We start from the raw sequence: 20,996 nt of genomic DNA on the forward strand, positions 1-20,996 counted from the left end.
CCAGATATTTAGCTTCATAATCAGAAGCAGGGAGAAGGAATGAAATCTGATTAAAACACTCCCCAGAACCCAAAAAATGTTAAACAGTTTATCCCGTCCGATCAACCGCACGCGCAAAACTGAAACCGGAACGAGCATTCTCTCTTTGGATTTGCAACTCCCATGCTGAGCGCAAGACGTTTCTGCCAGCTATACAGCTGCCAACAGCAGGAGCCACATAAATGCCAATTTTAATCAGAGCTGATTTTATCAAACCCACATGCAACAATAAAAAAATACTAATTTATGTAGAAGGCAGCGATGTTTCCTGACAACATGAACATTAATTGTCTCATTGATTGCTTCTTTATGTATATGTATAGACCCAGCTGGTTCCAGGCGTTTGGAAGGCCCTGGGCAAGAGACCATTAAAGGACCTTGACAAATAACCAGCTAGGTGTGGAGGGGATCCAGGGCCTGCAAACTGAAAAAAGACACCCCCACTAACTATCCCTAGTCATCTGCAGCACATTTTTTTACTTTGCACAGGACTTTGGCTCATTTGTACTACTTTTTCAGTTTGAAAAGAATCACAGTCGTTAACAACAAACATCTAAGGCAGATGACTATTGCTATCGCTGCACTTCAGAGGAAAGCTGAAGAAGTCACCCCATCCTATCACCTACCAGGTGACATGTTTGGTCCATGCCTGCTGATGTGTGAAAGGATGGGTTTAAACCCTACATTGTGCATGTCTGTTCCCAGCATAGAACCAGTGTGAGCAGCCAAGGCAGCAGGATTTGACTGCTACTTCTTGGCTGGGAATTAAATCTTGCTCAGTTCTGTAGAATTCCATGAAACCCCCTTTCTTGATTCAAAAGAACAGCAAAGCCCCCCCCACCCTTCATTTTAGCAGGGGCTTCACCCCCCTCTCGACAACTGATGGAAAGGGAATAAATTCTTGCCTGCAGAAACTTGTTCCCAGTAGGGAATAGGCACATGTAGCCAGAGAAAGCCATCTCCCTCCCTCTATCAGGAGGAGTGATAAAGTGATTGGCACTTGTCAATGTGCTGAGCATAGGGCTAGCAATGGGACTTCTGCTTCAGTTCCCAAGCACCAGCCACCAGCTAGCTTACTCTTAGATGCTTGGGAACATTGCTTAAGAGATTTCAACAAGTTGGCAGGACAGCGCACCTGTTGAACGTATGACACAAATGGCAGGTGGGTGATTTCCCCCTCCCCCACCCACATGGAGCTAAAAAGATTCCCCACCCTTAACTGAACAACAACAGCATGCACCAAGGGTAGCTAACACAATGCACTGCCATCGACCCCAGCCAGCTTGTCCGAAGGTCTGGGTGTTGGGTGCTGAAGTCCAGCAGCATTTTCAGGACACCACACTGACTACCTCTGCTTGATGTTATTCTCCAATACTTCTGTGTAATAGCCGAACAAACTTGGTAAAACAAAAGATGCACCAGTTAAATACATAAATACATAAATGAATAAATAAATAAATAATAGAAAGAAGACATCCTGTGTGTATACATCTGTGTCACCATTTTATGATATGCATTGAGAAGGCAAGGTAATAGCTAAAAGGTAAAGGTAAAGGTACCCCTGCCCGTACGGGCCAGTCTTGACAGACTCTGGGGTTGTGCGCCCATCTCACTTAAGAGGCCAGGGGCCAGCGCTGTCCGGAGACACTTCCGGGTCACGTGGCCAGCGTGACATCGCTGCTCTGGCCAGAGCCAGAGCCAGAGCCGCACACGGAAACGCCGTTTACCTTCCCGCTGGTAAGCGGTCCCTATTTATCTACTTGCACCCGGAGGTGCTTTCGAGCTGCTAGGTTGGCAGGCGCTGGGACCGAGCAGCGGGAGTGCACCCCGCCGCAGGGATTCGAACCGCCGACCTTTCGATCGGCAAGCCCTAGGCGCTGAGGCTTTAACCCACAGCGCCAGCTGCGTCCCAAGGTAATAGCTAGCCAGCTGCATTTTGGCACGTAGTTTTCATACCAGGTAGTGATGGTTGCTGGTGTGAGTCCCATTAATCTGGCACTATTAAAAACCTGGCCCAATCTACACCATAGCAATATGCCAAATCAGCATTAATTAACATTGCAGTTGTGCTGCCATGTTGCTTCCAGGAAACACAAATGTGTCTCAGAACAGAAGTGTCAGGCCTAACATATTTTCCCTTCTAATTTTATGACACTTTTCATTTGAATGGATTTTTCTAATTGAAAACATACACATTTTTCGTTTTTGACATGAGACGCACCACATGCAGATTTGCTTACTTTGTTTAATATATGTGGGTTGCAGAAATGCTGTACAACTGTGACCCCCCCCCAAAAGCTCAACACCTCAGCCATCTCCCCCCTGCCCCATTTTCTTAAATTTAAGTCCCCCAAAATAGGGGGGGGGTGTCTTATACATGGGGGCATCTTATAGATGGAAAAGTACGGTATCTGTGGCCCTTTTGCATGAGTAGGATGTTTTAATCTAGTTTTTAAAAGACAGAATGGTCTTTCAGATTATTATTTTAAACACTGGTTTTAATGTATGTTTATGTTTGTTTTATGCTTAAAATATTGTAAGCCACTTTGACTTGCCATGGCAAAACAGTGAGTAATAAATGTTAGTAATTATTATAACTGTAAAACAAAACCAACCAGAGTTATTCATTGCATCAGAACTTGGGGAACTCTGGGTAGTTTGAACTCTGGTTTGTTTAAGCCACTGTTTGATTCTGTCGGATTTCTGAAAAAATGGCTAGAGGAGAGTGTGTGCTAAGTCATGACTTCATGTTGCATCTCAATTAAATTAGAATGCTTTTATTTATTTATTTATTTATTTATTTATTTATTTATTTATTGTGCCCAAAGCAGAGAGTTGCTACAGACGATTGGGAGATCTGTATGGATTCAGACATGCACATGTATCTGTTGCTCAGAGGAATGTGAGCCTGGATCATGTCACTTTGTTGAAATCAATGGTTAAGGCATTTGCTGGTTGTGTACCTGTTGGACCTCTTGCATTCAGAAAAGATTGTGGCAACTGTGTGGCAGTTATAGAGCATCCATTGTGCAAATGGATAGCCCAGATAGCTCTAGAATTGGATGCAATTACCTTAAAATACCATAGTCTACAGTGAGCTTAATTGTATGCGTGTGATACCTTCTAATTCAATTAAGACTAACTATTCCACATTAAGCTTTCTGCTAAAATCCATGCAGTGTACTATAAAAAAGTCATTAATTTGGTAATATCAATTTAACTAGTTTTAGCTCATTAACCTTGACACTGTCGGTGCAAGAGAGAAGAACCTTTTTAGATCATTTTTGTTCTCAGCACAATACCAAGGCGCTCTAAAGACCACTTGAAAGTCCACGTCCATTACCTTGGGCCATCAGTTACACAAATCTGTCTGTGCTTTGGAATTATAAATAGGAGGGTACTTATTTTCAAGTCACCTTCAAGGGTGTATACTGTTTCAGCAACTTGTTTTCCATGAAATTATTTTGTGTGTATCTTTTGGTCCCTAAGACAGCTACAAGCATACATTTTATTTATATTAGGTAGATGATAGATAGATGATAGATAGATAGATGATAGATATAGATAGATAGATAGATAGATAGATAGATAGATAGATAGATAGATAGATATTGTCTACTCTTCCTTTAAAAAACTTGGAGCAGATTACACGTGGTTATCAATTGTAACCTCAACTTCTTGGCTTTTTTTTGAAAAATGTATACTTCACATTTTAAATGCACGATCAGGACAGCTTACTAAAAATATCATAAATGTTGTAATATCACCAATACTTTAAAATAAGCTAAAATCATCCACTCTATAAATAGATCATCCAAATAAAACAGATCAGCCAAAGTTTTTAAAACACGGAAGGGAAAAAAAATAAAAGGCTTTGCTTGGTGCCAGAAAGACACCAGAGTGGGGCCCTAATGAGTCTCCCCAGTGAGTATTTTCTTTGGTTACAACTTGGGTCTCGCAGAGGCAGTAGAAACTATCAATAAACTCTTCCAAGTAGCTGTGGACCCTGGGCAGCTGCTGGTGGATTGTGCTGGCTGAGCTTTGGAGGATGTTGTCTCAGCAAAGATCTGAGGCCTTTCATAGGTAGCTGAGATCTGAACCAGCCTTCCCAGACATGATATCCTCCAGTTGTTGCTGGAGTGCAGTTCCCATCATCCCTGACCATTGGCTAAGCCACCTACGCCTGGTGAGAGTTTGAATCCAACATTTGGAGGGTACCAGGTTGGGGAAGACTGGCCCATACTGCAGTTGGCCCCACCATCTTAGGCATGGGTAGGCAAACTAAGGCCTGGGGGCTGGATACGGCCCAATCGCCTTCTAAATCCAGCCCACGGACGGTTCGGGAATCAGCGTGTTTTTACATGAGTGGAATGTTTCCTTTTATTTAAAATGCATCTCTGGGTTATTTGTGGTGCCTGCCTGGTGTTTTTATATGAGTAGTATGTGCGCTTTTTAAAAAAATGCATCCCTGGGTTATTTGTGAGGCATAGGAATTCATTCATTCCCCTCCCCAAAAAATATAATCTGGCCCCCCACAAGGTCTGAGGGACAGTGGACCGGCCCCCTGCTGAAAAAGTTTGCTGACCCCTGGTCTTAGGGAGCTGGCTGTGTTGACTTAAAGGTCCCTTATCCAGTTCTGAAGGTGTTGACTTATATGCTGTGGAGGAGATGGGTTTTTTTTTATTATTATTGCAGACTTGTCCTTCAGGACTGAGGAAACTGTGAGAGCTATGTCCTCCGACAGGAGAACCCAGGGGCGGTGCTGAGGATCTCCCCATGACATAAGAATGTAAAAATGGCTTACTAGATCAGGCCATTCACTCAGTTTGGAGAGATCATTTTGGAGCTCTTTGCAATTCCCTTTTGTTTTAATAACCATGAACAATTTAGTGTCTTCAGCTGGCAACCTCACTGCACACTCCTAACACTAAACAATTTATGAACAAGTTAAATCACACAGGCCCCAATACCGATCCTCGGGGACCCAACTTTCTGCTTCTCTCCATTTGGAGAACTGTTCATTTATTTTTACACTTGGCTTTCTGCAATTTAACCAATTCCTGATCTACAAGAGGACCTCCCCTCTTATTCCTTGACTGCTAAGCTTACTCAGTCTTCAGGGAGGTACTTCGTCAAAAGGTATTTTGAAAGTCCAAGTACACTATGTCAAATGGATCACCTCTATCCATTTGCTTGTTGACACTCTCAAAGAATTACATTAGGTGTGGGAGGCAAGATTTCCCCCTTGTTCTTCTATGTGCTCAGTTTTATTTTATCTTTAACAATAATTTCTACCAGTTTTCCAGGGACAGATGTTAAGCTAACTGGCCTGTGATTTCCAGAATCCTCCCTGGATCCCGTTGTAAAAACTGGCATTACATTGGCTGCTTTCCAGTCCTCATGTATGGAGGCTGAATCAAGGGACAGGTTACATATTTTTGTTAGAAGCTGAGCTGTTTCACATTTGAGTTTCTTGAGAATTCTCGTGTGGATGCCACCACAATTAGGGCAGCCTATCTTTACTCTTCATATGAATATTCTTCAGGGTAGCATAAGAGAATGGGTTCAAGGAAAGCATTCCAAAGCCAGGTCATCACCACTGAAAAGGTCCTTTCCCCAGTGCATCTTGTTTGTGGGGATCCTGTGAAGAGCCTCTGCTGAGGTTCTCAAAGTACAGAAAGGCAGAAATGGAGACAGATTACCTCTCAGGTACCCTTTGAATTGGTCCCAGAATCAGACTGGGATCCTGTGCATTTGGCAAAACACTAGCGTTAAAACAGCATAAACAAGATCTAAATCAAAGCTTTCCATAATAAACATTTATCTTGTTCATTTTACATGTAACATATTTGGGGGAGGGGGCGCAATTTGGATGGCGCAGTAGAAACACTGCTAAGAGGAAACGAAGTAAAGGTCACTTTTACCCTTGCAACACTCATTAGTATAATTACACACACAGCTAGACGTTTTGAAATGTGATGATAGGGGAAAATGTACAGGAGTAAGTAGGCAGTCTGCTGGTCAGGGATTGACCCAGACACATATCTGACAATGCAATGGATTGATAAAATCTGATATTATGGTAATGTAACTTTGTGTGAGAGAAAATAAAACGATTCAGTGTGAAGCAATTTTTTAAAAAAAAAGAATAAGGAAATAAAATGCTTTGTGGGATGGCCATCTAGTTATTTCTTTTTGGAAAAAGGAGGTGGTCCACACCAACCTCAGTCTCCCTTCAGCAGCCCTCACCAGCCTATCTTCTCGTTTACAACCCCTCCCCCCCGTGTATGTGTGTGCGCGCGCATGCACGCACAGCCGGTATGTCACCTTCCTCCTCCTGAGTCTCAGAATTGCCTTTGGCTCTGTCATTAGCTCTGGCTCCACCTACTGTTGGCTTCCTTGCCTTTCACCCCACCAGTTCCAACGGACAGCTGCTGGCACTGGGTGCCAAACAGAAGGTGCACCCATTAATTCAGTGCAGGTTTGCATGCAACATTCTTGTGCAATGTACGCTTAACTATGTTCTCACTTCTGCATTTGGTTGGCAATGTAGGATCAGCAGGTCTGACCCTGGAAGCTGCAGGAAGAAGTTCTGCAGATATCAGGAACATGTGATCCCATTGCACATCTGAAGTTATGAATGTCTCAGCTTGCCCACTGTTTGGGAAATGCCCTGGAAAATGCCTGTGCAGTGAACGAACACAATCTATATAAAACTTGTAGTTGATATGAATAAACCACCCTAAGAACATTAAAAGAGCCATGCCAGATCAGAGCAGAAGCCTGCCTAATCCAGCATTCTAGTCTCGTGGTGGCCAAACAAATGCCTTTGGGACCTACAAGGGCAGCATGAGCTCAGTAGCACAACTGACCAGGTGCAAGGTTTTACATAGAAAGAGCTGACCTTTTTTAGGCAGAAATAATGTGGTATTGAGGTAGCGGACCACGTGCTTGAATGCTCTCTCTCTCTTTCTTTCTCTGACATTACCCCCCCCCCCCGCCGCCTTAGCCACACTGGAAAAGTAGCAATGGAAAAGAGAGACTAGATTAGTTCTCCTAGATCACCTGGCTTCCTTGGTGTAATAAGTTTTGACATGAGGAGTACATTCAGATACTAAGTCCCACACTTGCAGGATGAAGTGGTATAGTCTAGGAATGACTGTATTACATAATATTTTTGAAGTGCAGATCCCAGTGTCATTAGGAAGATATGTACAGGCTTCCCTGGATGTCTTCTTGCAGCCCCTGCTGCACACAATGTTATAACATCTGCATGCTTCATACAGGGTAAAATGTAGGAGTCAAAACTGCTGGGGAAGGACTTTCTCATTCCCATCATTGTTTAAAAAGAGAAATGCCTTTTGCCACATAAGAAGAGCTCTGCTGGATCAAGCCAGTGGACTCATCTGGTCCAGCATCCTGTTCTCACAGAAGTTAACTAGATGCCAATGGGACCTGAGAGCAGTCTTCCCTCCTGTGAATATTAGCAACCGGTACTCCAGTGAAGGAATGTACAGGGAAACATGTTTGTCGTGTACACAGAGTTGATTCAGATGATCCTGCAAGCCATGATTGTAAAGATCAGAGAGGAATGGTAGAGTTTCCCACACACTCTCTCCTCTTTCCTTTCCTGGTTAAAACCAGCCAAGGTTTGCCTCCAGACAAGTCCAAATAAAAGCAGTATACAAAATGACTTGTTGATTTTCTCCAACTTGTTTGCGGGCAGAGAAAGTGACAAATGTCTACACGGGAAAGAGATATTCCCCAATGGCTTCTTTGGGTGAGGCTCATCATGAGTAGTGGCAGGAGTGTGGGATCTTTATATTTTTCCTTTCTGATATTTGTTTGTTGGCTTTGTTTTGTGCTGCCATTGCAAGTGGTAGCATGAATCACTCTCTTGGCAGTGTGGCCATATTTTGATATCACCTCCAGTGCATGAGACCCAGCATCATTTTGCAGTATTCAGCGGTGAGGGGGAGGAATGGTACCCATCATCCTCAAAAGTGTTGAAGAATATTCGGATAAAATTTTGTGAATTGACATTCTTTTTCTAAGTTGGTGGGTTAGTGAGAAAAAGAAAAATTTCAGAAACCTTTTCCGAAAATCAATTTCCGAGAAATTTCTGCTCAGCTCTGGTTCAAACTATCTTTTCCAGTTCTGCTATGGAAGCAACCTGTGGTCCTTGTAAACGCAGGCATATGATGATGGTTTGCTGAACCACAGAAGGGAGTCGGACAAGAAATCAGATACCATGATTTGGGGGAGGGGGAGGAATAAGCTTAAAGCTGAAGTTCACTCCCAATATTACAAACTGTGCTTTGAAAGCTCACCAGAAAGATCACAGCTTGACTGTGATAATAAGTAGAGAGGAAAAAGTCAACAAAATAATGCACTCTCTGCAAAAGGCATTGTGATACATAGCTTTTAAAGAAAGTATAAATTTTATTGCATGGGATGTCAAGAATGAACATCAACTTTCTTCCCAAAATGAAGAGCTTGGGTGAAGTGAGCATTTGTCATTATGTTTAATTTGCACATACCTCACCAAAGAAAAGGCCATGGGAGTTAGGCCGAGAGCACAGCTGTACAGGCGCCTCAACTAATTGCCTCTCCATCCTCAACCTCATTTATCTTCATTTCTTCCCAATTATACCACATTATCAATAGTCTCTGTTGCATCAGAGTCTTAATCCCCTTTATTCAGGCAGCATTAGATAGTGGCAGATGACTTCTTGGAGGTAGTCGGAGTAAATAGCTATGAAATGCCACCTCTGGCAGATGGCGTTGCTTTGCAAGAAATGGGACAAAACATTTGGAAATGTGTTGCTGGGCACTGGTATGAGAACGCAAGCTGTCAATATTTTTATAAATGATCATCAAGGTGCTGCTTGCTTAGCACCAGAATGTAACCCAGCCAAGATGGTTAGTAAAGTTTGGAAACTGTTCCGATGTAGATTTCAGATATATTCCAGAGAGTCCCTTTAGAAGGGATATTGGCCTTGAACTATTATAGAAGGGATCTTCAAGGGTCATTTATTCTGACCCCTGCTGATGCAGGAAATCCACAGCTACAAAGAGGTTGCCAACATATATGGGAGTGGGTAGACTATGGGCACATTTGGAAATAGGAGAAATTGTAATGGGCATGGCAGCAAAATGGTGTCTTTGAGAGCCTTGCAAGTCACAAAATGGCTGCCATGAGGGCCTGCACTGTGACAAAGGACAAGTCACTAGGAGTCACAAGAAGGAACTGAGCCCGTCAGAGACCAAACTATTCTTTGCTCCTTAAAACACATAACGAAATAAACAACTTCCACTGATCACCCCCCACCCCCACTGCAGCAGCCACACAAACAAGCTACCCCACATAACAACCACACACAAGACAAAACAACCCATTGCTCAATGCTGCCCTGTCACAGCCCCCATCAGGAAAGCTGGGGCTGCTCATACTGTCCTACAGAACACAATCAGGACCACAGTGAGAAATGTAGCTTTAACTCTTTGTTTCCCCTTTCTGTACTTCTTGTTCTGAAGCCCCACACCTGTAAATTCCATTTCAAACAAGACTTCACTAAGAACATAAGAAGAGCTCTGCTTGATGAGGTCAATGGCCCATCTCGTTCAGCAACCTGTTCTCAGGCTGACCAAACAGATGCTTACAGGAAGCCCAAATTCAATTCAGTGCTACTCAACTGCAATGTTGGACCAAGATTGGACCAACCAAAATTGTGACCACAGTGGGAAGCAAAGCATGAAAGCACCCAACACTAGGGTGATGCTCTAGATTCACATCCCCCAACCTGGCAATATGCAGGGAAGGATTTTCCAGTTCCTGTCACTCCCTCTTACCTTCTCTGTGCAGGTCAATCCCCACCATAACACTTTTCCCTGCCCCCCCCCCAGGCTGTCATCCTCCTTTTTAAAGGCAGTTGGAGTTTCCAGTGCCTCTGGTAGATATGCCTCCTTCTCTTCCAAAATGAAAGCCAGGAGCAACAAGGACTTGTAGGGAACAACAATGTATTTTGTCCTCCACCCCATCCTACCTTTGAAATTTGTTCTCCAGTGCCAAAATGTAAAAGTTAGCAGCTCAGTTGCAGATCTCATGCTTTGAATGCAGAAGGTCCTGGGTTCAATCAGGCTCAATCTCTGGCATCTTCATGTATGGCTACGAAAACCTCCATCTGAAACCTCAATGAATCACTGCTTGTCAGTGTAGATCAGAAATAGCCAACATCATGCCCTCCATATGTTATGGGCTACAAATCCCATTATCCCTGACCCTTGGCCATGCTGACCATGGTTGATAGGACTTGGAACTCAACAACATCTGGATAGGTTCTCCATCCCTGTTCTAAACCTGATCTAGGTCAGGTGCAAGGAAGCTTTGGTCCTCCATATGATCCCTGGCCATTGGCCATGCTTGCTAGGGCTGATGGAGGTTGTAGGTTCAGCAGCATAAGGAGAGTTAAAAGTTCCCCATGCCTGACTTATTGCATATATACAAAAGCAATGTATACAAGCTAACACATTAGCAGGATTAAAAAAAAATGCTTATAATATTATACATAAGGTATAAAATTGGAAAGTAAAATGAGGTAAAGAATTTATGGACATGCATGAACAACATAGAACAAGGGAACCGGGGGGAGGGGTGGTGTCAGGGAATTCTAGTAGTCCCATGTTTTGGATTCAGTATGGATTGTGTATACGTGTAGGTTTCTTTTAAGGTTTTGATGTATGGTTCTTTTTTATGTGATTTTTTGTTGTAAAAAGTGTGTGTGTGTGTGTGTGTGTGTGTGTGTGTGTGTGTGTTCCCCATGCCTGGCATAGGTGATCATCTGAACTTGGCCTGTCTATGTAATCCAAAATGTCTAGAGGGCACCAGGTTGGCTACTGGTGGGGTAGATTTAGATGGGTCAATGGTCAGATGGCGCACGGCAACCAGTGTTCCAGTGCAACTCATGGTCTAGAAACTTAATGACAAGCATCAAATATCCTGACAGACATGCAATTTCTTCCACCTACCCCCAGTTTGAGTTTTTAAAGTCAGAAAGAGTTTTTAAAGTCAGGATAGTTTTTAAAGTCAGAAAGAGTTTTCAAAAAGTTTGGGGAGAAAAAATGATATTCTGGGTGCCTTTCCCCTCCTTCCTCCCCAGTGACTTTTTATTATATAATTATCAATAGATTACCACACCTAAGTTGTGACAGACATATTTTTTAAGTATGACTGACTGATGGACAGACTGGGAATTGCTGAATTAATGGGCATATTTCAAAGCCTTGGCAGGACTGAGCAGTAATTACATCTGCTGAACCACTTGATAACTTTTTGGAAGTAGACCAGTAAAGCCATCGCTAGAGTTCTCAATTTTTAATATTTTAACTTAACCGGTTTTATAGCTTACTTCGAGTGCACAGTACAGAACACCCTAAACGCAGCTGTACAAACCGGTGCATGAAATGTCGAAATGCCTTTTGTAAGTCATTCATTTATCATTTCAGATTATTACTAGGCTAGTTCTTTGGGGAATTGTTTTGTCCAAAGGATTTCCAGTCTCTCTCTTTCCCTTCTCCACCTTTAGAAACTCAATCCTTTCTCCATCACCTCAAAATGCCTGGTGCCTTTTTCATGGTGGGGGGAGAAGGATGTCAATTCTTCTTTTGCACTGAAATTGTTGGCATGTCAATTTAGAATTATATTACTCTGTGCTTCATGGTAAGCACTGTTGAATTCAGTGGGGCTTACCTTTGAGTAAACATATTAGGATTGTGCTGTAAGTATGTCTTTCCCTTTTACTCTCCTTTCAAACACAGCTGAAAGAAAATTCAGTTTAGAAATTTTATATGATGTTGATTGGAGTTTATTGGGGGGGGGTGTACTCAGTCCTAAACAGAGCAAAAACTGACTAACAGATGCCCACTTGACCGCTTCAATTGGCAGAATTGGCACTACTGCAGGTGCAGTATAATATAATGCCCGTTCTGCATTTATCTTTTTGTAAACCGCTTTGAGGTATTTTGTTTTTACAATCAAGAGGTATATAAATTTAAATGAATGCGTAAATGATAAGTGGGCACACACACATACTGTACCAAATATAATTATAAGAGAGAAGCAGCTTCCAGGCACCAAATTATCTCAATGTGTGTGTGGCCCTTGCAGACCTCTATCCCTTTCCCCAAACTTAATGGGCATGTTAGTAAGGAGGGCTCACAACAGCCATCTCCATTAAGACCTAGATGTTGCAGGGAGTGTCCACAGTAGGGGTCCATGGGAAGATGGAATTCTCATGGCTCCTAAAGTCCCTGCTTGAAGTAGGAAAGCTTTCGCCCTCCATATATTGTTGACAAACAACTCCCATCATCCCTGGCCATTGGCCATTCCGACTGGGACTGACAGTAGTTGCAGTTTAGCAACATCTGAAGGGCCACAGGTTTCCCATCTCTTCTCTAGGGCTTCATAAACCTGACCAACGGTGGGGTGGGATAATTTGATTCTGTTTGCATTTAAAGCACTTACCTGAATTTTGTGGTGCAGCTCTCCAACCGGTCTTTACAAAAATGCATATATTACTCTTTTTCTTTCTTTATTTGCAGTCAACAGACCATTAAAACATTTTTGTGACAGTTGACAGTTAGCAATTACAAAGGATAACATTAATTTAAAATATGCACATGAAACAGCTAAAAGCACAGAATTGAAATATTGGGCATATTAGGGGGGAAATGTACACAAAGGTGAACATTAGTGAAAATAACATACAGAAACACATTATATTAGGATAAATTGCTTGCAAAAATGCATACATTAGTGAAACTGCAGACAAAAATATGTTTATGGGGAGGAATCTTCACAAAAATGCTGAAGAATATTCATGAGGGCTTATAGAGAACATCACAAATTACTGCAGAAATGTGTAGAACTGAATTTAAGATTGGGAAAATGAGAAACTTGAGTTGACCAAAATTGATTAATCTATTTGTCCCTCCACAAAAATGACAAAGCTGCTATTATTTAATTATTTAATTAATTCCATTTACGCTTTGCTTCCTATGAAATACCTTAAATGGATTTCACAATAACTACATCAGCAATAATAATAAAAAAAGAATTACACAATTTCATGTATACAAACAATGGACTGCATTCAATGTTAATCCTACTAAGAGTAGATCGACTGAAATGAACGGACATGATTGATTAGTTCCCGTTAATTTCAGTGAGTCTACTCAGAATAGGATGTTGCATACAACCCAGTTATAACTGTTTTTTTAAAAAATTGTAGAACAATTTCAGATGTAAAAATAATGTCAAGTTATCGATTTTTTGTGAAGCGCTTTGAAGTTTTATTAAAACCAGGCGGTCTGTAAATGTTGTGGAATAAATGAATAGATAAAAATCCAAAGTAGGCTGGTTGTTTTCCTGAAGTCAAAAACAATTCAACTAAAGAAAAGATCACCATTTATAGCCCCAAAACCTTTCTAAACATGAAGGTTGTAGCCACCTGGCAGAAGAAGGCTGTTTTAAGAAAAGGCCACGACAAGCCTCTGCTGTGGGTTATTTATTTATTTAAAACACGTATATTCCACTTTACTTCTCCATGAGACTCTCAGAGAAACCTACACAATATTATCACAATAAAATCACATTCAAGTCTGCTATCCATGACATAAAGAGTATGTTGTGCCTGTGGTGCCAGGATTGTGCAGGTGGCATTTCCCCTATGACCTGAGCCTCCTAAGGAGCAGAGCCTGCTAGAGGGCTCTTCCAAGGCAAGAGAGTGGTGCTGAGCAGCTGAAACTCTCTCAGTCCATAATGGAGCCAAGCCAGCCATTGCTGGTAGTTGCCAAGCGGCAGCTCCCGCTGGTGTCCTCTGGGGCAAAGCACAATTGCCTGGGCTCAATTTTGAATGGATTCAGAGTGCAGACAAAGTGTAAATATTTGCTTTATTTTTGCAAGCCGGTATTTGTTGTTGTTGTTGTTGTTGTTGTTGTTTCATTTTGCCATGGGAAACAAAAAAAAAAAAAGGTTTTCAGAACTTACCACCCTTGGGCTGTTAGCATGCTCATGTGTGTGTGCGCGTGCGCGCGCACACACACACACACACACACACACACACACACCAGCTTCTGAGAATTCACCAGGCATGGACACTGAAGACATTATTGCTTTCAACTAGGGGATTCAATTTCCCCCTCCCCCTCCCTGAATTGTATAGCAACAAATCAAATGTCAAACGCAGATAGATGTAGTGGACAGTGTGAATTTCATTTAGACAGACCACACAATTTTAAAAATAGATAGAAGGAATCTGAAACCAAAGGAGAAAATGCTGTCAGCCGATTGAACTTTAGATTGGTTTTTTGAAAACTTTTATTTCCCTCCTGTCCATCTCAAACTTTGAAACAAATTTGCATTTTACAAAGTCGCCTTCCCCTGGAAGATGCGAGTTTGACGAACCAGTGATCGATACCTGGAGTGTGGGCACCTGATTTTATGCCTTGAGTTCCTTTTCAGAACCTTCCCCGCCCCGGAAAACCTGGCTTCGAAAAGCAACTGAGGAATTTGTCCCAACAGATTTTTATGGTGGAAATGCTGCCGGTGTGAGGCGGCTATTCTCCTACACATGGAAAGTCACACAGTTGTTGTGAGGATGAAAGGCTTGAGCTCCTATCCTTGGAGGAAAGGTGGGGTATAAAGGAAATAAAAAGCCCAGGGGTCCCCAACATTTTGATGGCACCTTTGGAAACTGCCATGGGAACCCATTTCACAGAAGAAAAAACTGAAAATAAAACCCGATTTAAAAAATCCTAGTGAAGTGTCCTGGCCAAAAGAATACAATAAAGGCAACTGCCTGCATTCCCCCAAAGCCACTGAATTTTTTTTAAATGGGAGGGACAGTGGACCTTAAGCTGGCAACAAGGGGATGTCTGATGGTGCTATAGCGCCCACGAGCACCACACTGGGGACTCCAGTGCTGGCCATACTGCCAAACCCCAACTCTGTATGGAGAGCCAAAGGATAGAAAAGGGGTGCCTAGCTACATTAAAAGGCCTATTTTCAGAAGTGGGGCCAGTGGGGCCTGGGGATGTCAGGAATAGGGCTGGTCCCATAATCCTCATCTCCCCTACAGACATTTGTTCTACATGTGGAAGGGGAGATCTGAAAACATCTGAAAACAACATTTGTAGTCAGCCTATAAAACAGTACTCTTAAGAGGTCATCTTCACCTTCTTTGAATGGACGGCATCTCTGTAATATGTATTTCCATACAATTTCTGAAACTAGCTCAGCTGAACTTGTTTATCAGATAAGGCTTCTGTTTCTGACTGAAATTTTATATGTAGTGTCCCTGTTGGCCTGCATTTCAGTTCCTTTTCCTCTTGGTTAGCATCTATCATTCAGACATCTGGAACGTGCCCAGGCACAGATCATCTTCTTAATTTACACACTGCACCCACTGTTTAGTAAATGATGTGGACCTCAACAAACTTAATTATGATAGAAAATGTGTTGTTCTTTTTCAAAGGCAACATGGAATCAGAGAACTGTAGAGTTGGAAGGGACCCTGAGGGTCATCTAGTCCAACCCCCTGCAATGCAAGAATCTCAACTGAAGCATCCATGGCAGATGGCCATCCAGCCTCTGCTTAAAAACCCTCAATGAAGGAGAGTCCACCACCTTCTGAGGGAGTCCATTCCACTGCCAAACAGCTCTTATTGTCAGAAAGTTCTTCCTCATGTTTAGCCACCTTTGGTCAGAAAAAATATGAAGTCAGAGTTAACTACAGATTGTTTGTGTATTTCTCTCTCTTGGTTTATCACTACAGTGGTACCTTGGGTTACATACGCTTCAGGTTACATAGGTTACAGACTCCGCTAACCCAGAAATATTACCTCGGGTTAAGAACTTTGCTTCAGGATGAGAACAGAAATCATGTTCCGACGGCGTGGCAGCAGCAGGAGGCCCCATTAGCTAAAGTGGTGCTTCAGGTTAAGAACAGTTTCAGGTTAAGAACGGACCTCCAGAACGAATTAAGTACTTAATCCGAGGTACCACTGTATAAAGAATCAAGTGTGGGGTAGTGATTACAGTGTTGGACTAGAACCTGGGAGACTCAAATTCAAAGCACCATGAAAATTTACTGGGTGACCTAGAGCCAGTCGCCATCTCTCAACCTAGCCTACATTACAGGGTTGTTGTGAGGGGAAAACTATTTATGCTTTCCTGAGTTCTTTGGGAGAAAAGTGGCATATAAATGGAATAATAAATAAACAAAATTGCAGCATAACCTTTTCCCCGAAAGCCAAAGCAAGTAAGGTTTTTACTCTGCATTGTTGGAGGAAGGGTGGTTTGTGCCTCTCTCTCTTTTTTAAAGTTACTGTGACACAAAATGTGCTTAGCAAAATGTGATAGAGATCAAATTCTCAAACCCTTAAAACTTGCATTTGGTTCTGCCAACGTTATTTAAAAAGTTAGAAAACTTTGGCCACAATCCAGAACACATTTTGATTTTTCATTTTTTTTTAAGGAAATGGATATATTAATTTATGCAGACACCATATTGAGTGTTGTTTGTGAGCGTTTTATCTTGCTAACTTTTGTAGACACAGTATAATTACATAATGGTACATGCAATTCACATATTCATTCTGAATAAAAGAAAAAGATCGACCCTTTTAGAAACCAGAATTAGTGGGCTCTTATATCACTTTAACAGGAGACCCATATTCCTACCACAGAGTTAACAATCCCCAGAGAGAACCATAGCAATTGCAGCTCTGTGGGGAGAATGGACAACAGTCTCCACAAAACTCTCAGCTCACTTTATAAATTAACAGTTCCCAAGATTATTTGGGGGAAAGCTTAGGGTGGCAATTAACCTTCTCTTACTCAGAGTAGACCTGTTGACATTAACGGATGTTGAGAAGGGAGTACAAAACTGGTGATTAAAGGAAAGGATTTGGTTCAACAAGACAGCTCTTTTATAGGGACTGAATCCTTCCCCTCTCACACACATTGCAAAGCAACCCCTGACTTTGCCATGTAATAGTTTAAAGAAGAAGAAGGATGAGACCATATTTTACTTTTATTGTTAGGTGTACCCTTTTAAATGTGGGGTGTAAATCTAAAAACTGCAGTTGATGAAGCTACTTACCTATGCTATCATTCCTGAGGATAATCTCATTGGTGATGGGGGGAAGAGGTAACCCCATAAAAGAATGTCAAAAAATTTCCACAACCTGGTTCCCACCAGATGTTTTAGACTACAGCTTCCATCATTACTGATAACTGACCACTCTGGAGCTGATGGGAGTTGTAATCTAAAGCATGTGGAGAGTGCCAGGTGGGTGCAAGCTGACCTACAAGAACTCAACTTCCAAGGAAAAGGAACTTTTTAATTCTAGAATGCAAAATGCATATTGTTTGCTTTGTGCTCATTAGTCCAACTGTGTTTAATCTCTGGAACACTGGCCTTTCAGAAGATGCAAATACGACCATGCTTTGAAATGCACCCTATTTCAGTCAATGTGAATTTGGGACAGTCAGTGCACAGTGTGTTAAATTTACGATGGAAGTGCTGACACAACTAACGCAAATATAGCAGCGCTGTTGAACACCGCTGTAATTATGCCACATTATATTAAAACATATGGTATAATTTAGCTTGGCATAAATGTATCTTTCTTTGTCACTGCATTGCTCATCATTTTTGAAAATTACAAATCTGTAATAGTAAAGGTAATTCATAGCTTAGCTGTGGTATTAAAATGATGGAGTGTTTCCCTTTTTGCTCAATCATTGATCTTTCAATTTTTTTGTTCTGTTTGATAGCATTAATCACATTTATTAGCCAAGTGCTTATCATAAAGAATGTTAAGTGTTTCTATGCTGTTACTTTCATCTTCAATTAAGATACATTTTTCCTCCTGCCACTGTCCCTTACGCACCAACAAAGTATTACTGATTCTAATTGGAAATCAAGTTAATGAATTCCTGGCAGTGTCAATAACCCAGACAGGCGCCTCCCCCCCCCACCTCCCCCCCCACCTCCTTCAACCAATACAAAATCTAATCGAATGCTTTCATTGAAAAGGGAAAATAACGGAAAATACCTTAATTAACATTAACATAATACTTGGCTCTGTAGAAAATTATTGTGACACATTAAAACAGGACCAAGTGCATGGGCAAAATTAATAATGCATTCCTTAATTAGCATTTCGGGGACGCGGGTGGTGCTGTGGGTAAAACCTCAGTGCCTAGGACTTGCTGATCGCAAGGTCGGCGGTTCGAATCCCTGCGGTGGGGTGAGCTCCCGTCGTTCGGTCCCAGCTCCTGCCCACCTAGCAGTTTGAAAGCACCCCTAAGTTCAAGTAGATAAATAGGTACCGCTTTATAGCAGGAAGGTAAACGGCTGGTGCTGGCTCGCCAGATGCTGCTTAGTCACGCTGGCCACATGACCCGGAAGTGTCTCCGGACAGTGCTGGCTCCTGGCCTCTTGAGCGAGATGAGCGCGCAACCCTAGAGTCAGACACGACTGGCCCGTATGGGCAGGGGTACCTTTACCTTTACCTTTACCTTAATTAGCATTTCAGGTTTTTAAATCCTTTTTTAGGGGGGAGCCCAGATTAGAAAATTGGGGGGGGTTGGGCTGGCAGAAAATGGTTGAGTAGTCAGGGGGAGGGACCAGTTTGAGTGTCTTTGCCTTGTAACGGGAAATGCACATGACCTGGTACATGGAACAAGATGTGCCACGTAGAACAGGGCAGTCCACTTCACACACACAACATTCTGCACCAGGGTTATCTGAAATAATTCCTTATGCTGGTCTATGACTGTAATAAAGATGTGAATTGGAAATAATTCCAACAAAAACAGAATTCTCTGACCTATACAACATTCAGCCAATGGGTACACATTTGTGTTGTCTTTAGATTTTATTCTTTTTTCTTCTAGTTGTGCAGAAGGGCCATCAACTATTAATGGTGTTTCAAGGGACAGCTTGGCCCTGACTTCCAGGCAAATTCTCTTCAGCTGCCCACTCTGAGATGTGCTTGTTTACTTGAAGAGCTGAAAAGATTCCATGCTCTGTGCGTTATATACCAGAGTTGGGGAGCCTATGATTCTCCATATGATGTTGGACTCCAACTCTATAATCAATCACAACTAGCCAATACAATGGTCAGAGATGATGGAAACTGTGGTCCAACAACATCTGGAGACACTGGTACCAACTATAGGGGGCCCACACTGCAGGGCTCTGACATGACTTCCAGACTTCTGAGGCGATGTTCGAGGTCCTGCGAAACCTCTGATGCAACTTTTGGTAGAAACCAGAAGTCACATCAGAGGTCTTCAGGGCCTTAGAAGTGCTGCTGTGAAGCGCCAATGTAACATGACATCACAACGTCATGATATCACATTATGTCACGGGTGCCATTGGGCACCCATAATCTGAGGCCAAAGTTGGCACCTCTGTGGAGAGTCACTGGTTCCCCATTTCCTGTTATACAGCATAGACTCTTTCCACATAATTGGGAATTCTGGATGGTGGCTTTCCTGGTCAGAGCTCATATATTCTGTATGTATGTAGTCTTTAATAAATCCTTTAGTCATATTTGTCAGTCTTCTCCATCATTTTTCCCCCCATTTCCATGGGTATGTCACATGCACAAGTCTAGAATCTATTATGCAGGAACTTCATTTAGCCATTGTCCCTGAACATCTTATTCCTGTGGGGTCTATTGCTATACTGTAAAAAACCAAAACAAAACAAACCCATAACTTACACCTATTACAAGGGAAAGAGAAACCACAGCCTTTCAGTGCTGTTTGATGGAACTTTATTTTGTAATCCAATATGTTGGATGTTCAGTTCTATGTATCAGCAGCAGCCAAGAATATATGGATGTTGCTAGATCTTTCTTCTCCTTACAGATGGTCTTTCTCTTTTATTCTGCCCGATTGTGTCTTAGTAAACTCTTGACCCCACAGACGTCCTGTGTTGAGTTTATATTGGTGTCCTTTCTTTTGTTTGTTTTATGTATTGTTGTTTCCCCCACCACCACCTTAATGCATAATTGAACATTTCATCTAATTAACTATTATTATTATTTTTTAAAAAAATCTTCCTGTCAGGGTAGGGAAGAAAACTTTTCATGACCCTTTGCCAGTGATGAAAAATAATTGCTCAAAACCCAATCTTTCCACACTCTTTTCCAGGTGGAAGTGAATCTTCATGGGATAAAGAGAAACTTCAGTCACCCATCCCACCGGGATCCCATCACGGGGTCAGCCATGCGACTCTGGCAGGTCAGCCAAGTCTGGGAAGTGCTCATCCTCTCAGCCCTCTGCAGCAAAACCATCTGCTCACAAACAGTATGTATGATACTGTTTTCATCCTCTGCATGGCCATGAGAAGTGTGGGAGGAAAGTTGAAAACATTAAAAAGCTGGGCTGAAAATCCTACCACACTTTCATCCCTTGCAAAAGTGTGTGGAGATACTTAGAAACTTTTTGAGGGCCAAGTGGATTCTAAGAATTGTCAGGATTGTGTTCTTAAATACAAAGTATTTACATCATCAGGAAAACTTTAATATTGCTTCAGGTGACCAACGTGGCTGCTCTCAACAGACCAGTCAACATTCCAGGAGCATAATTTCCCTGGGCTGAGGAGGCTGGTTCTTTAGGGCAAATGGGCCCAACCAATCTCAGTCTTGATTCTTTCTAACCCACCTGTCTGCCTTCCTGTTTACAACAAATCCAGGGAGTAGGAGGATGAGGTAAAGGTAGAATGTGTTGGCTCAACCTGCCTTTGGCTCTGGCTCCACCTACTGTTGAGCTCCATTCTTTCTGCCCTACCAGTTGCAATGTGTACCAGCCACCACTGTCCTTGGAAATCAACTGTCTTTATCATTTTGGTAAAGGAAGGGAAAGAACCTTGACTGTC

General features: G+C 42.2%; 1 protein-coding gene across 10 annotated transcripts in view; it reads left to right on the forward strand.

Moving 5' to 3' along the window:
• DACH2 (dachshund family transcription factor 2) overlaps positions 1–20,996 on the forward strand; it is a 324,276-nt gene that overhangs the window by 225,301 nt on the left and 77,979 nt on the right. For all 10 annotated transcript variants that reach the window (XM_079961677.1, XM_079961668.1, XM_079961670.1 and 7 more), the window contains one exon: positions 20,270–20,425. In XM_079961677.1, coding sequence (XP_079817803.1) covers positions 20,270–20,425 — 156 coding nt within the window. The remainder of the gene's footprint in view (positions 1–20,269; positions 20,426–20,996) is intronic.

Source organism: Podarcis cretensis, assembly GCF_951804945.1.
Source record: "Podarcis cretensis genome assembly, chromosome: Z".
Lineage (NCBI taxonomy): Eukaryota > Metazoa > Chordata > Lepidosauria > Squamata > Lacertidae > Podarcis > Podarcis cretensis.